The sequence below is a fragment of the Anolis carolinensis genome, chromosome 2 (assembly GCF_035594765.1).
Source record: "Anolis carolinensis isolate JA03-04 chromosome 2, rAnoCar3.1.pri, whole genome shotgun sequence".
Taxonomy (NCBI): Eukaryota; Metazoa; Chordata; class Lepidosauria; order Squamata; family Dactyloidae; genus Anolis; species Anolis carolinensis.
In genome coordinates this window covers 42,041,598-42,068,654 of record NC_085842.1, presented here as the reverse complement: position 1 = coordinate 42,068,654, position 27,057 = coordinate 42,041,598, and the positions used below count along the sequence as shown (strand labels likewise).

The window sequence follows — 27,057 nt, the reverse complement described above, 5'->3', positions numbered from 1 at the left end:
TTGAAGCCATTGTTCCGTGTCCTAGTCTGCAGGGCAGCAGAAAACAAGCTTGCTTCCTCTTCCCTATGACTTCCCTTCACGTATTTGTACATGGCTATCATGTCTCCTCTCAGCCTTCTCTTCTGCAGGCTAAACATGCCCAGCTCTTTAAGCCGCTCCTCATAGGGCTTGTTCTCCAGACCCTTAATCATTTTAGTTGCCCTCCTCTGGACGCTTTCCAGCTTGTCAACATCTCCCTTCAACTGCGGTGCCCAAAATTGGACACAGTATTCCAGTATTCCTATTCCCTGTAGGGAAAAGGTTCGCACTGTAGGGAAAAGGTTCGCAAGGCTAAAGCGCAAAATGAGCTCAGGCTTGCCAGGGACATAAAAAACAACAAAAAAGGCTTTTTTGCTTACGTTGGTAGAAAAAGGAAGAAAAAGGAGGCGATAGGGCCATTGCAAGGAGAAGATGGGGTGATGGCGACAGGGGACAGGGAAAAGGCAGAACTGCTCAATGCCTTCTTTGCCTCGGTCTTCTCAGAAAAAGAAAGCCATCTTCAACCTCAGCAACACGGAATGGACGAAGGATTGGGGGAAATCCAACCCCAAATAGGGAGACACGTTGTCCAGGAACACCTGGCCTCTCTAAACGAATTCAAGTCCCCAGGGCCAGATCAGCTACACCCAAGAGTACTGAAGGAACTAGCAGAAGTTATTTCAGAACCACTGGCAATTATCTTCGAGAGTTCTTGGAGAACGGGAGAAGTCCCAGCAGATTGGAGGAGGGCGAATGTGGTCCCTATCTTCAAGAAGGGAAAAAAGAACGACCCAAACAATTACCGTCCGGTCAGCCTCACATCAATACCAGGCAAAATTCTGGAAAAGATCATTAAGGAAGTGGTCTGCGAACACTTAGAAACAAATGCGGTCATTGCTAATAGTCAACACGGATTTACCAAAAACAAGTCATGCCAGACTAATCTGATCTCTTTTTTCGATAGAGTTACGAGTTGGGTCGATACAGGGAATGCTGTGGATGTAGCGTACCTGGATTTCAGTAAGGCCTTCGACAAAGTCCCCCACGACCTTCTGGCAAACAAACTAGTAAAATGTGGGCTAGACAAAACTACGGTTAGGTGGATCTGTAATTGGCTAAGCGAACGAACCCAAAGGGTGCTCACCAATGCGTCGTCTTCATCATGGAAAGAAGTGACAAGTGGAGTGCCGCAGGGCTCCGTCCTGGGCCCGGTTCTGTTCAACATCTTTATTAACGACTTAGACGAAGGGTTAGAAGGCACGATCATCAAGTTTGCAGACGACACAAAACTGGGAGGGATAGCTAACACTCCAGAAGACAGGAGCAGAATTCAAAACGATCTTGACAGACTAGAGAGATGGGCCAAAACTAACAAAATGAAGTTCAACAGGGACAAATGCAAGATACTTCACTTCGGCAGAAAAAATGGAAATCAAAGATACAGAATGGGGGACGCCTGGCTTGACAGCAGTGTGTGCGAAAAAGACCTTGGAGTCCTTGTGGACAACAAGTTAAACATGAGACAACAATGTGATGCGGCTGCTAAAAAAGCCAATGGGATTCTGGCCTGCATCAATAGGGGAATAGCGTCTAGATCCAGGGAAGTTATGCTCCCCCTCTATTCTGCCTTGGTCAGACCACACCTGGAATACTGTGTCCAATTTTGGGCACCACAGTTGAAGGGAGATGTTGACAAGCTGGAAAGCGTCCAGAGGAGGGCGACTAAAATGATTAAGGGTCTGGAGAACAAGCCCTATGAGGAGCGGCTTAAAGAGCTGGGCATGTTTAGCCTGCAGAAGAGAAGGCTGAGAGGAGATATGATAGCCATGTACAAATATGTGAAGGGAAGTCATAGGGAAGAGGGAGCAAGCTTGTTTTCAGCTGCCCTGCAGACTAGGACACGGAACAATGGCTTCAAACTACAGGAAAGGTGATTCCACTTGAACATCAGGAAGAACTTCCTCACTGTGAGAGCTGTTCGACAGTGGAACTCTCTCCCCGGGGCCGTGGTGGACGCTCCTTCCTTGGAGGCTTTTAAGCAGAGGCTGGATGGCCATCTGTCGGGGGTGCTTTGAATGCGATTTCCTGCTTCTTAGCAGGGGGTTGGACTAGATGGCCCATGTGGTCTCTTCCAACTCTACTATTCTATGATTCTATGATTCTATAGGTGTGGTCTGACCAAGGCAGAATAGAGGGGGAGCATGACTTCCCTGGATCTAGACGCTATTCCCCTATTGATGCAGACCATAGCGTCTAGATCCAGGGAAGTCATGCTCCCCCTCTATTCTGCCTTGGTCAGACCACACCTGGAATACTGTGTGAGTTTAAATGATTAACAATGTACAACTGTGGTTGCTGCTTAAGGCATAGTGCATAACAAAGGGTCCATCCCTAGCTGTCATATTTTTGCCCAGAATTCCCAGGGCCTGGAATGACCTGAGGTTGGTTCTACATGGACCCTTTATGCTGGGGCCGATCCCGAGTGGCAGATGATAGTCATGGGCCCGGTTACGATTTAATTCATTAAATTCATATGTTTGTACCATTTTGTTCATTTGGAAGGCATGAAATGATACACCCCTCTCTGGTACAGAAATATCAGTAGAACGAAAGGAAAGTGGGAATGGTAACCATTTGGTTGGATGACTTTCAGTGCTCAGCTGCAGGCCCTGACAGGCATAGGTGCTTTGGGCCGCGACACACACACTCCCTCTTTCCAAGGCCCAAAGCACCAAGGCCCAAAGCACCAATGCCTGCCAGGGCCTACAGGTGAGTGCCAAGTGCTTCTTACTCGGTGCTCGGCACTGTGTGTGGTGAGTAGGCCCAAAGTGCCAGTTCCTGCAGCCAAGCGCCAAGCACTAGCCCTAAAACTGAGGGGAAAGGGAGTGTGGGCCGAAAATATTCTGTTTTTTTGGATCTTGGTTGCAAAAGCTTATTCGGAAAGGCACCCGTTTTTGGGAAAGTTGCTCAAAAATAAAAATGGGGCATTATGAATGAAACAAACAGAAATGGCTAGTGGTTCTGTACAAATGTACAAGATTAGCAGATGCCAGGTCGGTCCCAGGATGGGTTTGATCACTAGCTCCCCTGCTACTGGGATGCAGGAGGGAAATCTGACCACCCAATGGTGCTGAATTCTGTTCAGAGTTGGCCCAACTGCTGACACTGGTTCAAACTCTCAGTTTACTCCAGATTCTCAGGCAGAATTCAGAGTAACCGCAATTTTGGTTAATGCCATTCAAAAGTTGTGTTAACTGGCCTTGGAATGCATTAAACCAAATCAGCTCTGTATGTTATTTACCACCACAGAGTTGTTTGTCCCCTCTTTCAAGATAACCAGTCATTGCAGATGTGGCCGGGATGCTAGAACAGAATATGCCACAGCTGATTACCTTCTATCCCTCTACCTGCCAGGCAAGCAAGTTGTTACACTCATGAAAAGGAGGAAGAGGAACAAATGCAGCTGGTAGGGTAAATTCACTGTGGGGGGGGGGGTGACCCCTTGGCAATGTCTTGCCCAAGGACTCTTAAAATCCTGAAATTGGCACTGTCAGTCACTGTCTCATCTTAAATAAACTCATAGTATGAGAATCAAATAGGGATGGGAAGAGGGAGTACATGTTTATTGCCTTGAACTTGTCAGAGGGAAAATGTGGAACAAAAAACTTAATAAATACAGCAATAATGATGTATTGATTTTCCTTGCTGGCTATGCTTGGCAATTTCTTTGTTTTACGGTGCTTTCACATCCCGTAGGGACTTCCACCAGGAAGAAATCCATCTTTAAACCATGCTATGATTGCTTTTGCTATACATGTGGTTTTTAAAATTTATTTGACAGAGAATAAGAAACTACCATGAAAACTGATAGGGTTTTGTTGTTTGTGTATTTGTTTGTTTGTGATGCTGGTTTTGGTTTCTCTTGACTGAGCAATAAGTTTGTTTCTTATGTGGTACATTGCATTATTAAAAACTGTTTGGTTTTTAAATATTAAAATTATGGTGGTTGCATGTCAGGAACGTGGATATGCCAATGCTTATAAAAAATCATGTTGACCTACAAGATGGTCGGGATGATTAGGTATTCATGGGATATATTTCAACGCTTTTGAAATCTCAAATTGTTTTGTGACAATGCTGTATTTCCTAAAATACCTCCCTCCCCACCTTCTTCCCTTATCGATGAATGAGTAGACTCCAGACTATAGGCAGATCAGATGTACTTAAGCTTTTCTTTGACTGATTACATTATTTGTAGTGGGTGTGTTACACTAAATCATAGGGTAGCACTTGTATTCCCTGGGTGGGTGACTGCAGTAATTTAAATTATTAGGAGATGAAAGAACAAATGGAATACAACTGAGGAGATATTGAAATCAAGAGAGTGTTCCATCGAACATCTGCTATGTAACCACAGACCTCTGGATCAGATTTGTATTTTGTCTTCCAAATATTAATGTTTAAAAAAGCTTGGAGCATTACAAATAGCAAAATAAAAGTGTTTTCATAAAGGGTATAAAGCAGATGTTCATACCATTACCATTTTTTCATCTATTTGTTTTAAAACTCCTAATTTTAATAAGCGTGCACATCAAATCTACTAATATAAATGTGAGATCACCAGCTTACCTTTGGAGATTGGAACTCTAATGGAGGATAAAGTATTTGAATTACCCCATCAGATAGTCAGCTATCAAGAGAAGAGGAGAGAGAGTTGGAAAAATGTGAGAGGGTTATAAAGGATTTTCTCTGTCTGCTTGTGATGGGTGACATATAAAGGGACATGAAATATTTGGCATATGTTTTGACATTTGGTTTTCCACACTGCTGGAAAAACCAAGCTTGACCTTTAATTACAACTAAAAGTGAAGCCAGGTGTGAAAAGGCTTTGCTGAATGACGTTTCTAAAAGGAAAGAGTGATTAAAGAATAGTGAACTGGGTAGAAAGCAGGACATCCAAAGGATGCTCTGTGCAAAAAGGGGAGAGTTTTTGATATCATGTGTACACATAACATTTCCACTCTCAAATATCTTCTCCTTTCCCATTGTCTTGAGAAATCTTTCCCTGAAGTATAGAAGAAGACTCTGAGCTCTATGCTCTGGAGTGTAAATGGTGGCTATGTTTGAATCTGTTGGTTTCCCTATCAAAACAAGCTGGGATTCAAAGTCTTAACAGGGATAGGCCTCTACTGGAAAGCTCCCCAAACCATGGCTAGTTAGTTAACCATGAACAACAGAATGAGTAGTTTCACAGCTCACTTAATCACATTCCTCCCTATTGAACATAGTAAGTTTCATTGTATTTCTTTGTTGTTATTGTGTTCTTTGAAGTTGTTTCTGACCTAAGGCAGAGCTTTCCAAACTCTGTGTTGTGACATATTGGTGTGTTGGCTGTGGTGTGTTGTGCAAATGTACAAGAAATCTCTGAGTCGTATTTGAAATAAGCAGTAAATAATATATTTTTAAAAACCTGAATGGTCTTCATGAGATACGTTGTGTCCCCATACATTTCATTATTACAATGTATGTATGTGTTAATATCTCTTAACCTCCAGTTATCTAGTAAAACCGAACTACTGTATTGTAAATGATGCATGTCTAAACAAGAAATGTCTGGAAAGCTCTGCTGTAAGGTGAACCTATTGTTTCATGGGGTTTTCTTGGCAATATTTGTTCAGAAAGTGTGTTTTGCCCAAGGTCACCCAGTGGGTTTCCTTGGCTGAGCAGTCCTAATTCAACTCTCAAACCAATACTTCACACTGACTCTTACTTCTATTTAATTATAATTTCATCTGAATTTGAAGCTACATTTAGAAAATAGCTTCTGCAAATCTGCCTTCTTTTGTGTATCCACCTCCCCCCCCTTTTTTGAGGGGGGTAGTGGCTCTGCCTGAGCCTTAATTATCTGGGGATATGAATGTGCTGTACTTTGGAAGCATCATCACAGTTTCGATATCAGTTGTGTGGACTCTGTTTCTTTGTGTAGCTGTTCCAGCCCAGGAATAGGAATCTGCATGTAGAATGTGGCCTTTTTCCTGCAGTGCATACCATTTTCCCTTTGCTGTCTTGTAATGAAGTGCAAAACCACATCTGAATATTCCTCACTCAAGAAAACCATGTTAAATTCATGGAATCACCAAAAGTCAACAATTGACTTGAAGGGTGGCGTACATGAACACACACAGAAAGATCTTCCAACTGGAACAGTGAATGTTTTGAATCTAAGGAAAACAAATAACTGAAAATATCCTTCTTTGGATATCGATTTCTACTGATGGTGAATCCACAGCCTTGTTTAAAAGTTGAGGAGCTGAGTTAGAGCAACATTGAGGGATTATGCCAGTTAATGGGCAGCCAGCTTGAAGAATTTGTTACAGCCTGTCAGCCTCTGTCTACTTTATAAACCAGAACAGAGTAAAAGAAAGATCAATACTGCAGTGTTACCGGAAGGCAACATAAAGAATGGTAGTTGTCTTCTCTCCCTGTTGCTTTCTTCTTTTTCTATTTTGCTGTCTCCCTCTTTCCATTTTGCCATCTATTAGCTACTCCGGCATTATATAGAGCATGAGAATATTTTCTCTAATAGAGGCTTAGATTGCTTTGCGAACTTTCTTTATCCCCTTTAAGGCTTTTACCATGAGAAGTCATTTCTTCGGAATCAATAATTCACACACACATATTCAAGATTCAAAATGAAAAATGTGTTTAAAGGTGTTCCTACTCCTGAAGAGCTGAAACTTGAATGAGCCATTGTATTGGACTGAACAGGGCTCTTTGAGATGGAGTCATTCCTTAAAGTAGGTGTGACCCTCCCCCTCCCCATTCCACCACACAGAAATAAGCTTTTCGGGGAGAAGCAATACTGCTGTCATTATTCTAGCTTGGAATTCTAAATCTATCCATGGCCAAAGTAGATATTGCTGTAAATTGGTTGTTAACCTCTTTCCCCTGCTCTTACTTAAGATGCAGATTGCAGTCAGGCCAATCTGCATCTGGAACAAAAGTGGAGAGCTAGGAGGCTCTGCTACACTAGAACCGTATCCAGGTCAGATACATAACTCACTCCTGCAATTCATATTGCAAAAGTGTGACATTTTAGATGCAGGGCCCTTTGTTTTGAGGAGGGCTGAGAAAGTGTGGCTCAACCAGACTGAGCAGGGATTTTGAAACCTGGTCTCCAGAGCCCTGGTCCAGCACTACACCATGTTGGCTCTCCCTATAGAAAAACTGGAATATAAATGTAACATGCAACATCAGTATATGCCCTAATTATGGTAGTTCTTATACAGTATGTATAGCATAAACAAGTGAAAAGGGAGAAGTGTCCAAGCTTTATTTTCTCAGTTATTGTTTTTATTTTTATTTTTTTTTATTTTTATTACCTTCTCTGCATGGAAAGGGATTTTTTAAGAGGAGAGACCCCTCTGTCCTTAGAAGCTTTCTATACAATTCCATACACTAATTTTCCACAATCAATCAAATAAAGAGCTAAACTCTCAGTTTAGAACAGTCCCCAGATGTTTTGGCCTACAACTCCCAGAAATCCCACCCAGTTTATCAGTTGTTAGGATTACTGGGAGTTGAAGGCCTAAACATCTGGGGACTTACAGGTTGAGAACTACTGGGATAGAGCTATATAGTGTATTGTATGTTCCATATATATTCCATATATATTGACCATATGTTATAGGTCAGTGATGGTGAACATATGGCATGCAGCATCCTTTCTCCTGGCACATACTATATATATTGAATCTAGTCGAGGGATTTGTAACAACTGCTGCGATTTTTTCTGGGTTGTGATTGTGAATATTTACTGAGACTGTTAACGTTTTAAAATATATTTGATGTTATTCTCAAAAACCTTATTGTTGTTTGAGCAGAGCATGGAACATATTTATACTTTAATAATAGTTTATGGTTGTTTGGTTTTGTTACATGTTTGTCATCGAAGAGTAGTGCTTTACTTTTTTCACTACTTTAATTATCTTAAATATACTTAAAATACATTGGCCAAATACCCTCTCAAAGTAATGTTTTAAAATAAATTAGCAAACATAATATTTTGTCGTAAATACACAAACCAGCTTTGCAATTTTAGCATATTTTTTTGGAAGTACTATTGCTACATCCCAATTAACAAACATTTTGTAACATGTTCCTACCATAGTTTTTATTTTAGAGGTTTTTTATGTGTGTTTGTAAATTATGGGTGCCTGGCCCTTCCCACTTTGGGCTTCTACATGTTGAACTCAAAGTCTGTGTGCATACAACTTATGCATGCATATTCTTCTTCCTTGTGACCAGAGGCCTTGGGGCCTTTGACTCTACAAAATTATAGCCTCATGATCTCAATGTAATTGCCTTGCCTGAATCCTGTGGGATCTCATGGTGTTCAGTGACTAAGTCACAGAATTACAAAACTGCATTTCTATAGGATGTTGTCATGGCCATTAAAGTGAAATAATAGAGTTAAAATTGTATACTATGAAAAAGCCCCTTAACAAACAAAACATGGCCTTTCTATTGTGCTGCATTTTTATAACATACCTGGTTTACTTACAATTTGTTGTAAGGTAGGAATATTTGTGGGCTTGTTTGCCTCTGTTTCACATGCATTGCATAGCCCTTTTTCTTTTGTGGGCTATCATATGCAAAGCTCACCAAGAACAGGAAGCTCAGCCCAGGCAGGATGGCATCAAGTACCCAAGGAACTGCCATCTGCAGGGTGGTGTTTCACCATGCAGGGCAGTTGCAAACATATCTTGGCACACACAAAGCTCTTGGCACAGCAGGAAAACCCACAGCAGTTTCTCTGTGCCGTATTAGAACTTGCAACATCGACAGCTGAAAGCTTGCTTTGATAGTCAGGTGCCAAGTGGTACCATTACTTCCTTCCCTCTGCCCAAAAGTTTCCTTTTTAAAGAGTTATTGCTGTTAAAAATGTAGCTGCCATCCACAGAAGATGTGTATTAAAGCAGGTCATCCCAATCTTTCATCACTTTTCTGGGTGATGGCTGTAATGAATTTTTTATTTTGTGTAGGGCTTGCTTTAAATCTGGCATGGCATTGTGTGGGAGAATGCATGCCCTTTTTTATATATAAAAAGTCTACTACAGCTAATTGAAATTCAAATGTAATGAATGTTGTTGGATTGAGGGTTTTTGGAAAGGACTGGCTATTCAGCACAGTTCTCTTTGTTGTAGTCCTTGTATGCTTGGCACACCACGAAAAGACAGGCTTCGCTTCTGCTTTTAAATGTAAACATGAATGAATTTCAAAAAAGAAAAACATCAAACCATGTTGGGTTCACTTTCTTTTCTTTTTTTTGGGGATGGGGTGGGGGGGGGGGTGGATTCTTTCCACTAGTGAGAAGGTTGGGTTGGGAAGAATATTTTTTCATTCTAGGTGAGAGTGAAATTGAAAGTAGTGAATGAGTAAGGAAAGATAAAATCTTTAATGAGTTGAAATCTGTTCCTTAAAAAAAAAATCCACAACAATATGCAAATGTGTTTCTATTGCCTAGGTAACTATTATGGAACACCCAAACCTCCCAGCCAACCCCTCAGTGGGAATGTGAATAACACTGATGCTTTGCAAAACCTCCAGTCCGGCTCCAAGCAGTCAACCCCTAAACGGACCAAGTCTTACAATGATATGCAAAATGCAGGCATAGTGCATACAGAGAATGAAGAGGAGGATGACGTCCCTGAAATGAACAGTAGCTTTACAGGTACATATTTTCTTGCCTACATACATAAAGTGACAGAGGGGAAGGAGTGGGGAACTGAGATGTATATGTTGGCGATTCTTCTGAAGAAGATTTTTATGTTGAAATTTTCAGTGTCTGCCGCTCTGAACCATGGGATAACCTAAACTCCAAAAGTTTGTGCTGGCTCCTAAAAATAAGACATTCAAATGTTTTGTTTTGTTTTCTCCCCTGGAAGCCTTTTCAGAATGATATGATTGAGATATTTTGGGGGTTTTTTTTCCAAGAGCAGAATCCATGCCTTTCAATTCACAGAAGGGTTTTGAACCACAACTTTTCACAGAGGACATGGAATGAGTCTGAGGAAGCCTGTCTTTGCCCTTTTACCTTTTGACTTTTAGCTCTCAGAAAAGCTTATGATATGGTGAAAGTCACAAGTAGCATCCTAGTTAATAGATGGGTTTCTTATCTACACAAGTATGTTACCTTATTGGTTGGAGAAATTTGGAAGATTCTTGGTAGAGGCTAAAACTGTGTGAATAGGACTATCCTCATGCTGTGGCACTCTCGCTTGTTCTCTTTGTGCCTTCCTTCATCTCCCGATGATTATCTAGGGAGAAATTTGATTCCCCTTCTGTTGAGGGGATGCAGGAAGGAGGGGTAACCACACCCCTCAAAGATTCACAAATGGTACATTATTTGAGCCTCATTTTATAATATCTTTGTTGATTACAGCTCAGATTACAACTGTGATGATGGAGCTCTGTTTACATAGTTATAATTCAGTGGTTCTTACCATGTGGGTCCTCAGGTGTTTTGGCCTACAATTCCCAAAATTCCTAGCCAGTTTGCCAGCTGTTAGGATTTCTGAGAGTTGAAGGCCAAAACTTTTGGGGACCCATACGTTGAGAACCACTGTTATAATTGATCATCCTCCTTCAAACCTGACTTTCACAGCACTGCAGTGCCCAGATCTAAGAGTTTCCAAGGCGCTGAGAATTGAAGTGCCAGGGAATGACATCCTAATTCCTCTCTTATCTGTGGTGCCTTGAAAACAAGCAACAGGAGAGGCCCCTTGAGGTCCTGCCCCAACTGCTTGTCCAAAGGCAAAATTGTGACGCGGACGTCATTTTCCAGCAGTCCAATCTTCAGTGCCTTGAAAATGCATCAGTTTGCACAAGAAGGATTTGAAGTGTAGTTCTTGAGTTCCTGTTTGGTTAATTTTGACAGTAAATGTGAATCCTCGGCACTGAGAATAACTCCAGTTTACAGTTTTGTAACTGTTCCAGATGCTGGTCTGTTTTTGATGTGGAATTGTGTTATATAATATGCTGCAACTTATGTAGAGATAATGAAAAGAGAATATGAACTGGAACCAGATGCAAACCCAGCTATGTGGGATTATTGAGATGTGAGCACCCTCGCCACCAACATGTGATCATTTTGCTAGGTTCACATCCTTTGCCCAAAAACAAGGTAAACCTAAGGGTTTCTGTGTATGATTTACTGATGTGACATCATTTGGTTTTCTCTTTTTCAACCTTGCTAGACACCATAGATAGGAATTGTTCAGCCTATAGGTGGTACATGGCCCTCCAGGGACTTTTTTTTTTTTTTTTTTTTACTTCCCAGGGCTTTCTCATACTTCCCTATCTCTTTTTAAAGAATATTTTCTACTTAGTGAATTGCCATTCCTAGATGATGTCAAGAACTGTGTTGAGCTTGATTATCCCTTATTCAAAATGCCCGGGACCATTCATGATTTGGATTTATTTATTTTTATTTTAGAGTATATATGTATTTGCATGCATGTACATACCAAGATATTTTGGAGGTAGTCTTGAAGGTAATTTTATTCAAAATGTACAGTAATTTTATTCATGAAACAAAGTTTCTGGCTTTTGGACCATTTTGGAGTTTGGAATTCTTGGTAAGGGATGCTCAACCCACCATTTGCACTTAAAATTGTAAGTGCAAATGGTAATAAAAATTGCCCACAGTGGATTTGAAAATTAGCACTGGCACACACTGTAGTTTTTCACCCCTGCAATAGACAATACATGTCATTTTGTCTTTGCAACACACTTGAGAATGGAATAGGTTAATGAAATCATTACTCAGCTAGTGAATTTCATCCCCTGAGATCAGTATGGCTATTGCTTCATATTCCAAGGAAATAAAGTGCAAAAGGCATGTCGATTTTAGTCAGAGGGCGGTGGTGGTCAAGACCTGGCAAATGAGATGCATTTTTTATTTGGCAAATGGGAAACATTTGAGTAATAGTGTTGAGTCTGTTGTATACAATAAAAATTTATTTGTTCTACTGTAAATTTTAGCTACATTTCATTTCACTCTATTATGCGTAACAGTTGGGTTTGTTAATGCCATGTATATCCTAGCTACCTGAAAAGCAAAATGAATACTCAAAATACTCCCTAATCATTCTAACTCTAGCAAAAATAATTTAAAAGAAATAATATCACATTATGTTCATTGATGTTGGTTTCTTTTGAAAAACGACTTTTTCCCATAGTCTGTTTATGATAGAAATAACTTCTCTTAACCAAGCTATATGTTCCAATTTTATTTGCCCAAATTCTTGCTTCCAAGATCTGACTTGGATTCCTACTGATCTATATGGCCACTACTACTGGTATATGGCTCTATTACTGGCATCACTTATATAATTAATTTTATCCTGCATGAATTAAAATTATGTATATCATTTATTTTTATTGGGACCCTGTTTAAATATCATAGGGTAATTTTGAATATCAGATTACCTGGCTATTTTAGAGAAAGAAAATATTTTTTCTCATTTGCAAGTTCTATAAACCCCATTACATTCTGAGGACCAACTTACACATACTTGTATAATTTGTAAAATATTATAACACTTCTTGATTGTCTACTTGTGCAAACTGAGCAGGTCTAGAAAATGAGATCTAACTTCATATTCCTAACATTTGGACATCTGTCACCAGCATTCAGAAATGATATCATCCCAGAATAGTTATGTATCTCAATTGCAATTTGTTTGGTATTGATTGAAAAATGTCTATAATGTGAACCATATCTCATCTACTGAAGTTGGTGAAGACTTGGGTCTTGTGTGAGTCACTAATCAGATTATTACACAAATCTTGGTTCAGACAACAAGATATATTCAAAAGCAGCTTTTGGGTGTTCAAAAATGAGATTAGATTCTCCCACAGCTAAATACAGAGTTTACTTGGCTCATTTGAGTATAGCAGTGAAAGAACATGTACTGTTGGAAACATATAATGCAGCACATTTCATAGGCTATGCATCATAACAGATAGTTAGAAAGATGCATGCTCGATTAGTCTAATTATGGCCACACTGGGCATTGGCAACCATTAAATCTGTGTTGCCTTACATTTTCCACATAGAATAGTCAGTATTACATTGTTTCAGTATGCATCCTTTTCACTATCTCTTAAAATGCACAACAGTGTGACTTCAAGCCTATGAAATATGTCTCTCCTCTGAACCTGGGCTAAGGTTATTCTGGGCACTGAAACCTTCTGTTTCAAATATAACAATGATCACTTTATGAAGTATTGAAGTGTCTTTGTCACTAACTGGTAATACAACCAAAAACAGCTTTGTGGATGGATGTGGTTTTATGAATTACGTTGAATTATAATGGAACAAAACAACTGAGATAAAGGACATTACCCCACATGTGGGAGGGAATCAGGGTAAAGCATCTTAAAGAATGTGGACACATCCATGTAAGGTCCATCTTCGGGGATGGCCTGTCATCCCACGATGTTTCCCCGCCTTCTTCCCACTTTCCCCCACTTCCTGCTACTTTCTTCAGTCAGGAGTCGGAGAATACCTGACTCCGGAAAATAGAGTCATCTTACTATCATTGCATGCTGGTAAGATGGATTCCCAAGGGCAGCCACCGGAAGTGGCTGTGCATCATGGGATGTCCATGGGACTCTGTTTTGCCAGCATATGAAGACGGTAAGAAAACAGGAAAGTTAAGGTGGTATATCATCCGAAGTCAATAAGCTGTAGTGACTAATACTATCTTTATATTTTGTATGCTCATGTGTGTATGTCTGTGTCCTTCTGCAGCCGACTCCGGTGAACAAGACGAGCACAACACACACAGTACAAGAGACGCAGAGCCCTCATCTGTGAATAGCAGCATCACTACCATTCCCACCACGGAACCTTCTCAGAAGCTCCCTCAATACCTACCTCCTTGTGCAGAGGAAAACTTGGGTCCTCTGCCCGAAAACTGGGAGATGGCCTATACAGAGAACGGAGAAGTCTACTTTATAGAGTAATCATTTAATACTATTTGCTGCAGGGCAGGGGTGTGCCCTAACTTGAAGTACCAAAAGTTTACCTTTGGGCATTATCTTAAATGTGTGAAAAAAACTGGAGATGGGCTGTTGTTCAGATTTTTGAGGCCCAAACTACTTTTTAGTTAATTATATTTCTTAATTGTGCTTTTTTGTACAAAATATTATTTTCCAAAGAGGCTAAGACGTGTGTTTCTGAGCACATTAAAAGTTAAATAATAAGGCCCCTAGATTTACAAGCAAAAGTACAAGGCAATGAAGGCATAGTCGTGAATATTGGAGATGAATGGTAGATGGTAATTCTTGAACAAAATAGTAAATAGAAAACAAGTATTTTGTGGGATCCAAATTAATCTTCCTTTGCTAGAGTACCGCAACTTTCCCAAGTAAACGTACAGAGAATTCGAGTCTTACACTTAAAAAAACAAACCCATCAGTGTGAGAAATTTCTGTAATAATACTCTCACTTTGTAGAATTCAAGTGGTTTACAGAACAACCTAGCTGCCAAAATGAAAGCCTCATTAATTCTTTTATAAGGCAGGCATTTCCAGTTCAGAGGTATAAAGTGTTATGTTAATGCTGCAATAGTTATCATTTCCCTCTTTAGTAGACAAATTATAGTGTGGCTAGCTGGGAAGTTGGCTTCTTGTTCACGTGGCACAGAAGTTTCTGAGATTCTGCCACCACTAGTCTTAAAACATCTTGTTTCCCAATGTCTGAAAGATATTCTGACAGTAGACAAAAATACTCCCCCCCCTCTTTGGGGCTTATAATGTTTTGCACCTTGGCAGACCTCCTTCACTGCATTATTTCAAATTTGACTTGCCTGTTAGACTTCTTTGCATTCCTTTACTAGCTTGAGATTAATTGCCCTCAAGAACACAACAGAATTAAATGGGTTGATGTATCCTGTGTTGCTGAGGGTGGGTAAAGTAGTGTGTGAAACAGTGACCTTCCACTCCACCTTTCATATCACCCATAATGAATAGAAGGGTTGTGAAGTGCCTTCTTTGTTACTTATTTGGTAATTCATCAAAAGGACATATACAGTTTTCTCTCTCCTTAAAATTTCCAAGAAGGATTAGATCATTTAATAAACTTCTTTTGAGTCTTGGGGAAGGAACGGTGCTGTGCTGTTCAAACTGTACTGAAAAATAGTACTCTGTAGTTTCCTGTTTATCAAGGGTGTTTAAACAACAGTATCTGCTGGAAGAAATAGTCTTGAATAAATGGTCAAAGCCAGCAAGAACTAGGCTACTTTTAGAGGTGTTACACAGACTACCATATGAATCATTATGGGGAAAGGAAAGGAACATTGTAGCTCAATGTTCAATTCCTTTGATTCACGGTGCTGAAGGCCTTGGTTGTGCCACTATTGGAGAGCTTCCTTAGGGGAGATTTTATGTAAAGCTTGAGCAGCAAATTTAATAATTTAATATTGTAGTGACAGTTATATTGGTGAGACCATCCTCCGCAAATACTCTTATAGGGCTTTTAAAAACAACTGTTTGCTTCCCCTTCTTCTCAAAAATAAATAAAATAATACCTTGTTGGCTAATTTTAAAAACTGATTTGCTGTAAGCCAGTTCTTCTAAACAACACACATTATCCCCTTGTTTATCTAGGCGACCGCTCTACGTTCACAATACAGCAGGAGTGAGCATTTGAACCATGTTGAATTCCTCCCTTGCCATTTAATAAAGTTATGTCCCTGGAGCTTTAAGTAACTAAGAAGTCACACATTCTACAACAAAAGGATGACATTATTTCTCATTATGCCTTTGTTATTGAGGGGGAAAGCAACAGCTACAAGGTTGCTGGTTAGTTCCAAGATTGGATCTGACCTGCAATATTTCGTCCTTCCAGTGTATAAATCAGAAGTTAGGTACTCATTTAAAAAACAAAACAAATTCTCTCTCTCACTCACTCACTCACACACACACACACACACACACACACATCTGAATTGAGGGACTCAGCCATTCACCCTGAATGCATGCTATCCAGACCTCTTGGGCATAGTCTTAGGCTGTGATGCTTTGCCAAATTCTCATATCACATGTGGGTCATCATCCTTAGATCATTGTAGTTTTGTTTAGAATAAATAAAGATAATTCATGACCCATTCTTCATATAATCTAAACAACAGACTAGAAATATTCTGGGCTTTACTGGTCCAGCCCAACATTTAACTCTCCTTATGATCCATCAGCAGCTTGTTTTTCTCCAGCAGTTACTGTTGTGTCATGAACAACAGTTTTACAGCTCAAATAAGATTGGGGATTGGTTTCTATACCATCTGAGCTGCGCTATGCTTGCCTAACTTACCCAAACCCCAGGACTTAATAATACCTGAATATCATTTATTTTTTCCACCTCTTGTGATTCTTCAGTTGGTATGCTCAAACCGTTGTGAGAGAAAGTGCTGATGTTTTCTTACCCTCATAGGATCTATAAAGCACATTGAGTGGTTGCCTAGAAACAGATTGAATGTGTTTCCTCCAAAATAAAACCTAAATAAGCTTAAAAAATATTAGCCTGGGGATAGAGAGGAGACGTGATAGTGTTCTTCAGCTATGTGAAGGATAGTGTTGCAGAATCCTTGCAGCCGGTTTGGTCTCTGCTGCCCCAGAGGACAGGAATACAGCTGATATGTGGAACATGATGGGTAGCCAATTTCCTTTGGCAAGTTATTCCCTTCTACCTGTAAAATAAACCTCAAACCCTTGCTCTTTTAAAAAACAATACAGATCAGGCCCCACTTGTTAATTAAGACCTGTGCATATTATATATTTATCGCAAAACTGGTATGAGCATTTCATTCTGTAATATTGCCAATGTTTTATACTTACTTCTTCAAATGCCGATGCATTTGTTTTGTCGCAGTATGTTTTATTTGGAATTTGTGTTATAGACTATATTCTAGATCAGGCACGGGCAAACTTCAGCCCTCCAGGTGTTTTGGGCTTCAACTCCCACAATTCCTGACAGCCTACTGGCTATTAGGAATTGTGGGAGTTGAAGTCCAAAACACCTGGAAGGCCAAAGGTTGCCCATGCTTGTTCTAGATTAATAAGCCCTCAGTTCAGGTGAATAAAATCAGTGGACACATATTATTTTTCTGTCGTCAATACTTTAACTTTTTTAAAAGTCACATTTCCATTTTTGGTTTGCAGCCACAACACTAAAACAACGTCTTGGCTAGACCCACGGTGCCTGAACAAACAGCAAAAGCCTCTAGAAGAATGTGAAGATGATGGTAAGGGAGTACAAGGTTTAAAAGCTGGGGAAATCTTTGACCTAACTGGAGATTTATTCTTTTTCTAAGACAATAGCAATGTTGGATTAGCTATCTTCTCTTCTCCTCCAAAACCAGTGGCTTAGAATGTAGTCTATTTTCTAAGACTTTGATCCAGACTTATCAAATGCAAGCTATGAGTTGTTGCATAAAATGTGGCCTGAAAGCAAAAGGGGCATCTAGACACTTACTGGTCCCAGTTGTTTCATGACGCAGAAGGTGATTCTGGTATTCATCTACATTAGCTACAGCTGCAAGTCTACCTAGCTGAATGTATGTATGTCTCTGTAATGTGTACTAGAAGCAGATCTTTTTAATGACACGTTGCTGTACAAAATTCCTTCAGTCTGTGTGCAGGATTGAGATACAGATTATGCTTAAAAGTATTCACAGAAGTAAGACATTCTACAGTAAACTAGCTTTCTTTAAACCACTATCTTTTGAAACCAGATGATATTTTAATTATTATTGTTACTCCTACCATTATCCATAAGATTCAATTCCCTGGTTTGCTAAGCTGTTTCTGTTGTTAGCATCACAATTACATAGCTCTCCCTTGATGAAATCATTGGAAAAGTAATGCCCAATTTCACTTCAATTTATTTCCTTGTTATGGAAGCCTACAATTAGGCTTTTCTAGGATCATGTGCTTTTGTCATGTAATTCTGACCCTCACATCATCACTGCTTTCCTAATTGACTGAAAAGAAAAGGCATTCTGTTGTTTCCTTTCTGCAGTTGCCATTCCAGGATTTATTGAAATAATAATTGGCAGTGATTTGATTTCTGAATCCTTTGAGACACTGAAAAAAGCAACCCAGTGTCCAATTTAAGAGATCAAGCTATCTCAATTTGGGATGGTGAAATTAGGTTTGCCATGGTATTTGTTTGAAAAACAACAGCCATAAACTAAATCAAAAAAGGAAGCAAATAGAAATCATATATCTATAATCATATAGCAAATAGAAATCATAAATAGGACCATATATCCTTATCCTTTTCCATACAAACAGTATATAATTAGGTACAAATGTATTCTAAACCTAATGGATATCCCAGTGTATGCAAAATGCTAAAGTTACTTTTGAGCATGCAGTTAATTGCCAGGTTGGATGTGAGAGTGGCATACACTTTTATGTCTCCTTTGTCAAATTGGAGCACTATTTCTCCAAACATTTTTTTCATAGTTCAGCTCACTTCTGATATTGGAGCAGGTTTGGAGAAAGAGGGCTTCAGGCAACTGATGAAGTGAGATAAGGGGTGAAGGAATCAGCTCCCCTCCCCTGCATGTCCCTTTTGATGTTAAAATTGGAAACAGCACAGCCCACTTTCTATATAAATGAGGCAGGCACATGAATGAGCAAGGTGGCAGCTGCCTTTCTGCCTCCTTTGGCTTAAGTTATAAAATTTAGGTATTTGCAGGAGTTACTCTGTCTTTCTTTACATTATTAGTGAATTTTCTTGCCAAGAGGCAATATGGCCCTCGCACTTAGTTATTAGCACTATAGCCAAAGCTAGAAGATCTGACTCGATAAAAAAGAAATCCAATACCGGGTTGTTGTGTGTCTTTCGGGCTGTGTGGCCATGTTCCAGAAGCATTCTCTCCTGACGTTTCGCCCACATCTATGGCAGGCATCCTCAGAGGTTGTGAGGTATGGAGAAAACTAAGCAAAGAGGTAAATATATATCTGTGGAAAGTCTAGGGTGAGAGAGGTCAGGGTGAATGTTGTGTAGTTAATCACTTTAATTAGCATTGAAAAGCTTATCTGCTGTCTTCTTCCTGCCTCTGGGGCATCCTTTGTTTAGAGTCGTTAACTGCCCTAGGTTGATTCATGTCTGGAAATCCTCTATTTTCAGAGTATTGCTTTTTATTTACTGTTCTGATTCTTGAGTTTTTTTAATACTGGTAGCCAGATTTTGTTCATTTTCATGGTTTCTTCCTTTCTGTTGAAGTTGTCCACATGCTTGTGGATTTCAATGGCTTCTCTGTGTAGTCTGACATGATAGTTGTTAGAATGGTCCAGCATTTTTGTGTTCTCAAATAGTATTCTGTGTCCAGGCTGGTTCACACAGAATACTATTTGAGAACACAAAAATGCTGGACCATTCTAACAACTATCATGTCAGACTACACAGAGAAGCCATTGAAATCCACAAGCATGTGGACAACTTCAACAGAAAGGAAGAAACCATGAAAATGAACAAAATCTGGCTACCAGTATTAAAAAACTCAAGAATCAGAACAGTAAATAAAAAGCAATACTCTGAAAATAGAGGATTTCCAGACATGAATCAACCTAGGGCAGTTAACGACTCTAAACAAAGGATGCCCCAGAGGCAGGAAGAAGACAGCAGATAAGCTTTTCAATGCTAATTAAAGTGATTAACTACACAACATTCACCCTGACCTCTCTCACCCTAGACTTTCCACAGATATATATTTACCTCTTTGCTTAGTTTTCTCCATACCTCACAACCTCTGAGGATGCCTGCCATAGATGTGGGCGAAACGTCAGGAGAGAATGCTTCTGGAACATGGCCACACAGCCCGAAAGACACACAACAACCCTGTGATCCTGGCCATGAAAGCCTTCGACAACAAATCCAATACCATTTTGCTCGGAATGGATATCAGGATGGTACCCTCTTTGTTAAATGTGCTTCAGAAACAATTACACATACATGTGCATTTTGAAGTCGTTTCTAAACTGGTTATTTCAAATTATTTTCTAGGTCTTTCAGACGGGTGCCTTCTAGATTTGTTGGACTATGCCAGTGTTTCCCAACCTTTGGTGTTCCAGGTGTTTGGGATGTCAACTCCCAAAAGTCCCAGCCAGCTTGGCCAAAACACCTGGATGAGCAAAGGTTGAGAACTACTGGACTATGTTACAGTCACTACCATTCTTATACAACTTTATTCAGCAATTTGAGGAAGGTTCCACTGAGATCTCATTTTGTATGATACCTGGAAATAATTTGTCTCTTGCTCTCCTGCAATCACCATCCTTTGCCGTTACAAATTAAGTGACAAGATAGGCAATTAACTTCACTTCCCAGGCGTAAGTAATATATCAGTAATCATAGGTTTGTAGAAGGTCGCAAGGCCCTTTTAGCGTAATTCCCTGCCAGTGCAGGAATCCACCACTAAAGTACCCCGAGAGATAGATATAAATTATAGCTCCCCCCTCTTACATTGAATAATTATGTGTTTCCATGGAAACTTTATTTATTTGGCTCATTTTCTTTGCTGAGCCTATTTCATAACCAGTGAATGTTTCTAATAGCAAGGGATATAAATTCCCACCTTAATTCATAGGTAACTTATTTTGTTTTACACTGTTTGTAATTTTGATTAGCTTTATTTTTATATACCTTAAAGCAAATACTCATTTCAATGTGTGGTATTTTGACCTTACTGAGCAAGGTAAGTTCAGAATATAAAAAAATAGAAAGTGTGGCATTTTTTACTGAGTCTTAATTCATGAGTTCACCACTGTGTATTCTAACTGGCTGTCATTGTCAGAGGATCCTTGAATTAGATCTCCTTGGAATTGAATCTGGGATTTTATGTATGCAGAACATGTACTTTTCTACAAAACTGTGGCCACTTCAACTCGCATGGTTCTTTAAAATGTGTATGCTATGAAATCCAATCAGATTTTCCACTTCCAGAAATTCTTCCATTATAACAGAAAACAACATGGATGTTGATTGATTGCACTATGTAACAAAATTTGAAAAAATTTCTGTTCCTGGTTTGAAAGTGCTATTTTCTGTTTAATAGTGCAGTACTTACTTTGAAAGTAGTTGTTATACTCCACAAACTACATTTTTGTGACTGAGGGTGGTACTATTATTGTCTTCAGTCTAGGCACTTTGTTTGCAATTTTCCATAAAGAAAATATTCCATTTTAACCATCGTGCAGATGCAAAAACAAAGTTTTTGTAGTTCAGTAAACTTTTTCCATGATTTTATGATAGAACCAATTAGGAAATGACATTTATAACCCAGGAACAAAAATCGTGTTACATAGTGTTATGGATGTTAATTGTTTTAGTGTTGGTCTTACTGCAAAATTCTTTTAGTGCTGGTCTTATGTATGCAAAATGTGTGCTTTTCTACAAAACGGTGTCTTCTCCAACTTGTATGGTTCTCTAAAATGTCTTTGCTATAAAGTACAATTAAGTTTTCCACTTCCAGAACTCTTTCCATCAACAGCAGAATAGGAGGATGTGGAGGTTGATTGATTATGAGTGTTAATGGTTTTATTGTTTTTTTAACTGTTATTTTACTGTATAATGGTTTAATTGGTTTTAGTGATGTCATTTCAGTAGTTTTATTTTTAGGGGAAAAGCAATTAAAGGGGAAATAAAAGTCTCAACAATAAACAATACAACCCTCGTATCTGCAGGGCATCCATTCCAAGATCTTCTTGGATATTTGAAACAGTGGATAAGAGTGAATCCTATATTTTGACTATGGTTGGGTTGTTGAATTCAACTGGAGGACCAAGAGAGGACCACAGATGCTTCCTGGGGGATTTTTTTTTTTGAAGCATGGGTTTATGAAACTAGGACTGTTGAATCCAAGGATAGGGAGTCATGCTATAAAGAAGAAGGGAGGATGAGCGGGAGAAAGAGGATATACCAGCAGCTTTAAGACTAGCTGGTTTTTATTTAGCATAAAATTTCGTTAATTTCTTTAAATTCAGTACAGAGTGCTATTAAAGCCTCAGGTATAAGGCTTGTTTATGCAGTTGTGGGGGTGGATAGTATGTAAGAGGATTAGGTAAGATGCAAGTCATGTCCCTTGCTCTAAACTTTCAAAGGCCTAGGAGAGGGGATTTTTCAGAGTGTGGAACCCAGGGAAACTGACTTTTGGTAAGCAGATTTATTGATTTCACACTTTAATGCTAGTAACTATAAAAATCTGAAAAACCTATATCATCTTGCCCATTTCCTTGAAACTTTAGGGCAAGGTGCATGGTCACATACTCCCAACCTAAGAGGATGACAAATATAAGTCTCCTCTGAATGAATTCTGCCAAGATGTCCCATGATTAGAATCGCCGTAAGTCAGAAGTGACTTGAGACACACAACGAATTATTTAGGAAATGTCCTTTAAAATTAATTTTGGACCCTTATGGCTTTGTCTGACAGCAACAATTTCTTTGTGTCAAAATATGTCACATTTGAAAAAATGTTGAGAACATCTGGTTGACATGTGCTAAACTGAATCCATTCTCCTTTTATAATTTGCTTGCAAGTTTTTTTTTCATCCCTCATTTGCTGGCTACAATTTTGTTTCTTGAAAAAAAAAACATTCCCAGTCATTCATGCCATCGTTAGCAGATGGAAATGCTGAGTAATATAAAAATGGGTGATGAAGTGATATTTTTGATTAGAATAAGCTTGTTCTTTGCAAGTGGTTCTTCTTTTATAAGCAAATATTTTCGGCATGTGTTTCTAGACTAAAGACTGCTTTGCAGCAAATCAGCACATATGCTCACCCTTTGAAGTGCACCTGACTAGCTGACTTAATTTATATAGTTGTTACCCTGAGAAAACATAGACCCGTGGGGGGCATTTTCTAGCTTTGTGCAGGAGTTATATTTGGAGAATTATTATTATTATTATTATTATTATTATTATTATTATTATTATTATTATTATTATTAATATCTCTGCTTTTGCTCTCTAAATAGAGACTCAAAGGTGGCATACAGTAAAACCAATACAATACAATTTAAAACCTAAATATATACAAACATTAAAATAGAATTAAATATTAGGTAAAGGTAAAGGTTTTCCCCTGACATTAAGTCTAGTCATATCCGATTCTGGAGGTTGGTGCCCATCTCCGTTTCTAAGCTGAAGAGCTGGCATTGTCCGTAGACACCTCCTAGGTCATGTGGCTGGCATGACTTCATGGAGCGCAGTTACCTTCCTGCCAGAGCAGTACCTATTGATCTACTCACATTTGCATGTTTTCAAACTGCTAGGTTGGTAGCAGCTCAACAGACATAAACTCAACTGGGTTTTTGATATTAGATAGTCAGGTTCAATATGTATTATAATCATCAAATATTCATCAGGGCCTTGCACAGACAAGGGCTAAGATTACCATATTGAAGCTCTGCCTACCAGAAAGAACTTTCCAAAAGGTATATATGGCCATATTGCTTTCTACTTTTCACCAAACCCACATAGGAGAATGGGAAGCAAAGGCACCTAAACTTCCTGTATGTATTTCAGATTTCAATATTAATGTCAAAAATACGTAGTATGATTTTACATAGGATTTGTGCTACATTAGAACAGTAAAGACAAATATCACTTAAGTAAAATAAACATTAAATACTAAATAGCAAAAAAAAAATTAAAATAAGGTGTAAACACTAAACTAATCTGGGAATTTGCTATTGCAACACATCCAATGAAGTAGTTTAAAACCAGTATTAAAAAAGATTCCATAAAGGGAACTCTCCCAGAAAAACAGGGATCCTTTGCACTCGTTTTGTGGTACCAAACATTTTTACTATCATTGTTGCCAAAGGCCACACTCTTTCAACTGACAAAGGTGTCATGGTGTGAGTTTACGCTGCATTGATACAAAACTTGGTGTTGGTTCTGCTGTTTACTAGCAGGAATTTCTTGCTTGGTGCTGGTGTCTGAATTTTTCTTTTAATTTTTTTCCTATCTCACTTACTGCTCTTCCTTTGGAGAAGAAGGGGTACACACGGAGGAACTGGACAGTGAACTAGGTAAACCATCCATCTCTCATTTTTTTGCTCCATTGGGCTACACCGTTAACTGCTTAACATCCTTTTTCCTTTATATCACATTCCTTTTTCTTTTCTCTCTTGATTTTAAGCAAGGTCTTAATAGCTAAATGTAACTGGGTTTACACATTGAACATAGCTTTATTTGCATTAGCATGACATTTTCAGGCAAAGTCATTGTAATGTAATCTTGTGGAGTATTGAGCCTCTTCCAACGTCCCCAAAATATGCTGCTGTTTGACATTTTTTACACGTATTTAGAAGACAAAGGGATCTAGAGGACAAAAACTATTCTCGGTTGGTTGTGTTAAAAGTGGAAGTTTTCATATTCAACTATTATATAGAATTAGGGTCTTGACTTGACTGTGGTTTACTGCATCCAAGGGATAGGGTCTCATACTTGTTTATAAAGGCTATCTGTGATGATATGGTATGTTTATATTAATCTGCATTGGTATATAAATCTTACCTTTCAGTAGTGATGCCCTGTAAGCTGCACTGCACTTGAAATTGAAAGAATTTCAGCAAGCCTACTCTCCAGATTCAGAATCTATAGCAGATTCAAGATGTTTGGTAGAATCTGAATATAATATCTGTCCTATTTTCTGACCACAACTGGTTTCACTTCTAGCCAAAGAGTTCCATAGATTTGTTGGAAAAGCTTTTCCTAAACTTCAGCCCCATTAATATTTTGGCTGACATGCTGGTTGAGAACTGGGAGTCCAAACTCCATTGGAGAACATAAAATTAGAGAAAGATGAGATAGAATAAGATTTTGTTATTGATCCATAAAATGACAAGATATGGGACAGTGATGCTGGACTGCGAAACCCCACATCATTGGCTGTGCAATTCCACAATGTCTGGAGCATCAAAGATTTCTTAATGTTGTCAGAAATGATGCGGTGCTATTCCTGGAGAATGGTATCTTGCTACTTCAGTCTGTATCAGTTCCTTTCTGCATGGAAGATGTACGCTGTTGAAACTGGGGGAGAATTTGCTTATTAACCATTGATGTACAATCCCATTTGGCAGCATGTGTCAATAAATGATTTTCTAAGAGACAGATAGATTTTAAAACACAGTTAGGTTGACTGCTGCTGCTCAGTCGCATAGTCATTTCCAACTCTTAACATATTTCCTTCAGTATTTCACAGATGAAAACTGAGAATACTTGTTAATACCTCATTCTCATGTTATCTACTCCACTATTTAGATATTATTGAAAGTCATTTTGTTTTCACTGTGTGCTACATTCCTTTTCTCAGCAGTCATTACCTTCTACTGCTGTAATACAGTAGAGTCTTGCTTATCCAATGGGCCAGCAGAACATTGGATAAGCGAAAATGTTGGATAATAAGGAGGGATTAAGGAAAAGCCTATTAAACATCAAATTACATTATGATTTTACAAATGAAGCACCAAAACTATATGTTTTATAACAAATTGACAGAAAAAGCAGTTCAATACATGGTAACCTTATATAGTAATTACTGTAGCTACGAATTAGCACCAAAATATCACGATGTATTGAAAACATTGACTACTAAAGGGCAGACTGCATTGGATAATACAGAATGTTGGATAAGCGAGAGACTACTGTACCTACAAATATTGAAACTAAGACTTCAATTAGCATTTTTAAAAACATGTCCTCATACAAAGAGCTGGGAGACCTTTGCTCCTTCTCCCTTATAGGTGAGCATCCATTCTAGTTGTCCCTCACCATTTTCCTGGCTGCTGATAGCTGCATGGGATCTGGAGTCAAATGTGTAACATGTCCTAAAATGAGTTGTTAGCAGAGTTTCATGTGCGAGGTTCATACATGCAGCGATAAATATGTGTGCTATCTGAACCATGTACAAGAGGCCACATACATCCACTTTGATGCAGAGAATTAGTTAATGATGAACCTCAAAGAAGGATAACACAAAGAAATCAGATTCTTAGAGTTGATGGAGCCACACAGACATCTAGCCCAACCTCCTGTCATGCGGGAAAACACAACTGAAGCACTTTTGAAGGATGGCCATCTAACCTCTGTTTAAAGACCTCCAAAGTTGGAGGTGACCTTTGGTATCAAAGTTGTCATGAAATATTTTGAAAAGATAAAAATAGGGATAGGAACAGGATCAAATGTAAGAAAAGACAATTTGTATCTGATTAGTGACCCTGAGAGCATATTTCAGGATGACATGCTTTCCTAGTATGTCATATTTATTCAGACCCCATTCTTTTGACTCACAGCTATTAAAAGCAAACAAAGGCAAAGATAAGTTCTCTCTGAAATTGATTTTTAGAATTTGAAGGTGGAGAGGGAAGGATCAGGGCATTTAAGCATACTTATCCAGAAGTTATTTACTCCTTAAGTGACATCATGATCTTCTGTGCCCTTTCACTGTACCAGTCCCTTGTACGGGGGCCTTAAAACAAGCATAATATTTTTGAGAAAACCAGTGTGGTATATGGCTTTGAGAGTTGACTGTGACTTGAGGGTACCATGTTTTAAATCCCTGCTCAGGCACTTTGGGCACATCTTACTCCTTCAGCCAAGGAAGCTGTGGCAAATGTCCTCTGAATAAATCTTGCTAAGAAAACCCTAGATGGGATCGCTGTACATCAGAGTTGGTCTGGAGGAAAACCACAAGCAACAATGATTGGAAGTGTTTCAGACAAATGAGTTTTTCCCCAGATCTCTGGAATTTATATGTTTCTCAAATTAAAAAGAAAAATTGTGCTAGTTATTTCTGGGTTAAAAATTGCCGCACAAATGTGTCTTCCAAGTCTTATCCTAGTTTTCAAAGCTCTTTTTTATCACTGTGTCCTAGCTTACACAAAAGCTGTTATTCCCAGAAAGAAATCATCTTATGTCGAGCTGGAGAAAAGACCAACTCACAATTTTTGCC

The 27,057-nt window shown here is 38.9% G+C and overlaps 1 protein-coding gene across 24 annotated transcripts in view; it reads left to right on the top strand.

Annotated features, from left to right (window-relative positions):
* Positions 1–27,057, top strand: part of magi1 (membrane associated guanylate kinase, WW and PDZ domain containing 1) — a 617,355-nt gene that overhangs the window by 468,657 nt on the left and 121,641 nt on the right. For 10 of the 24 annotated variants that reach the window (XM_062973798.1, XM_062973796.1, XM_062973797.1 and 7 more), the window contains exons 4-7: positions 9,545–9,751; positions 13,838–14,048; positions 17,248–17,330; positions 24,095–24,133. In XM_062973798.1, coding sequence (XP_062829868.1) covers positions 9,545–9,751; positions 13,838–14,048; positions 17,248–17,330; positions 24,095–24,133 — 540 coding nt within the window. The remainder of the gene's footprint in view (positions 1–9,544; positions 9,752–13,837; positions 14,049–17,247; positions 17,331–24,094; positions 24,134–27,057) is intronic. The other 14 variants (XM_062973795.1, XM_062973805.1, XM_062973794.1 and 11 more) reach the window with 2 other exon arrangements.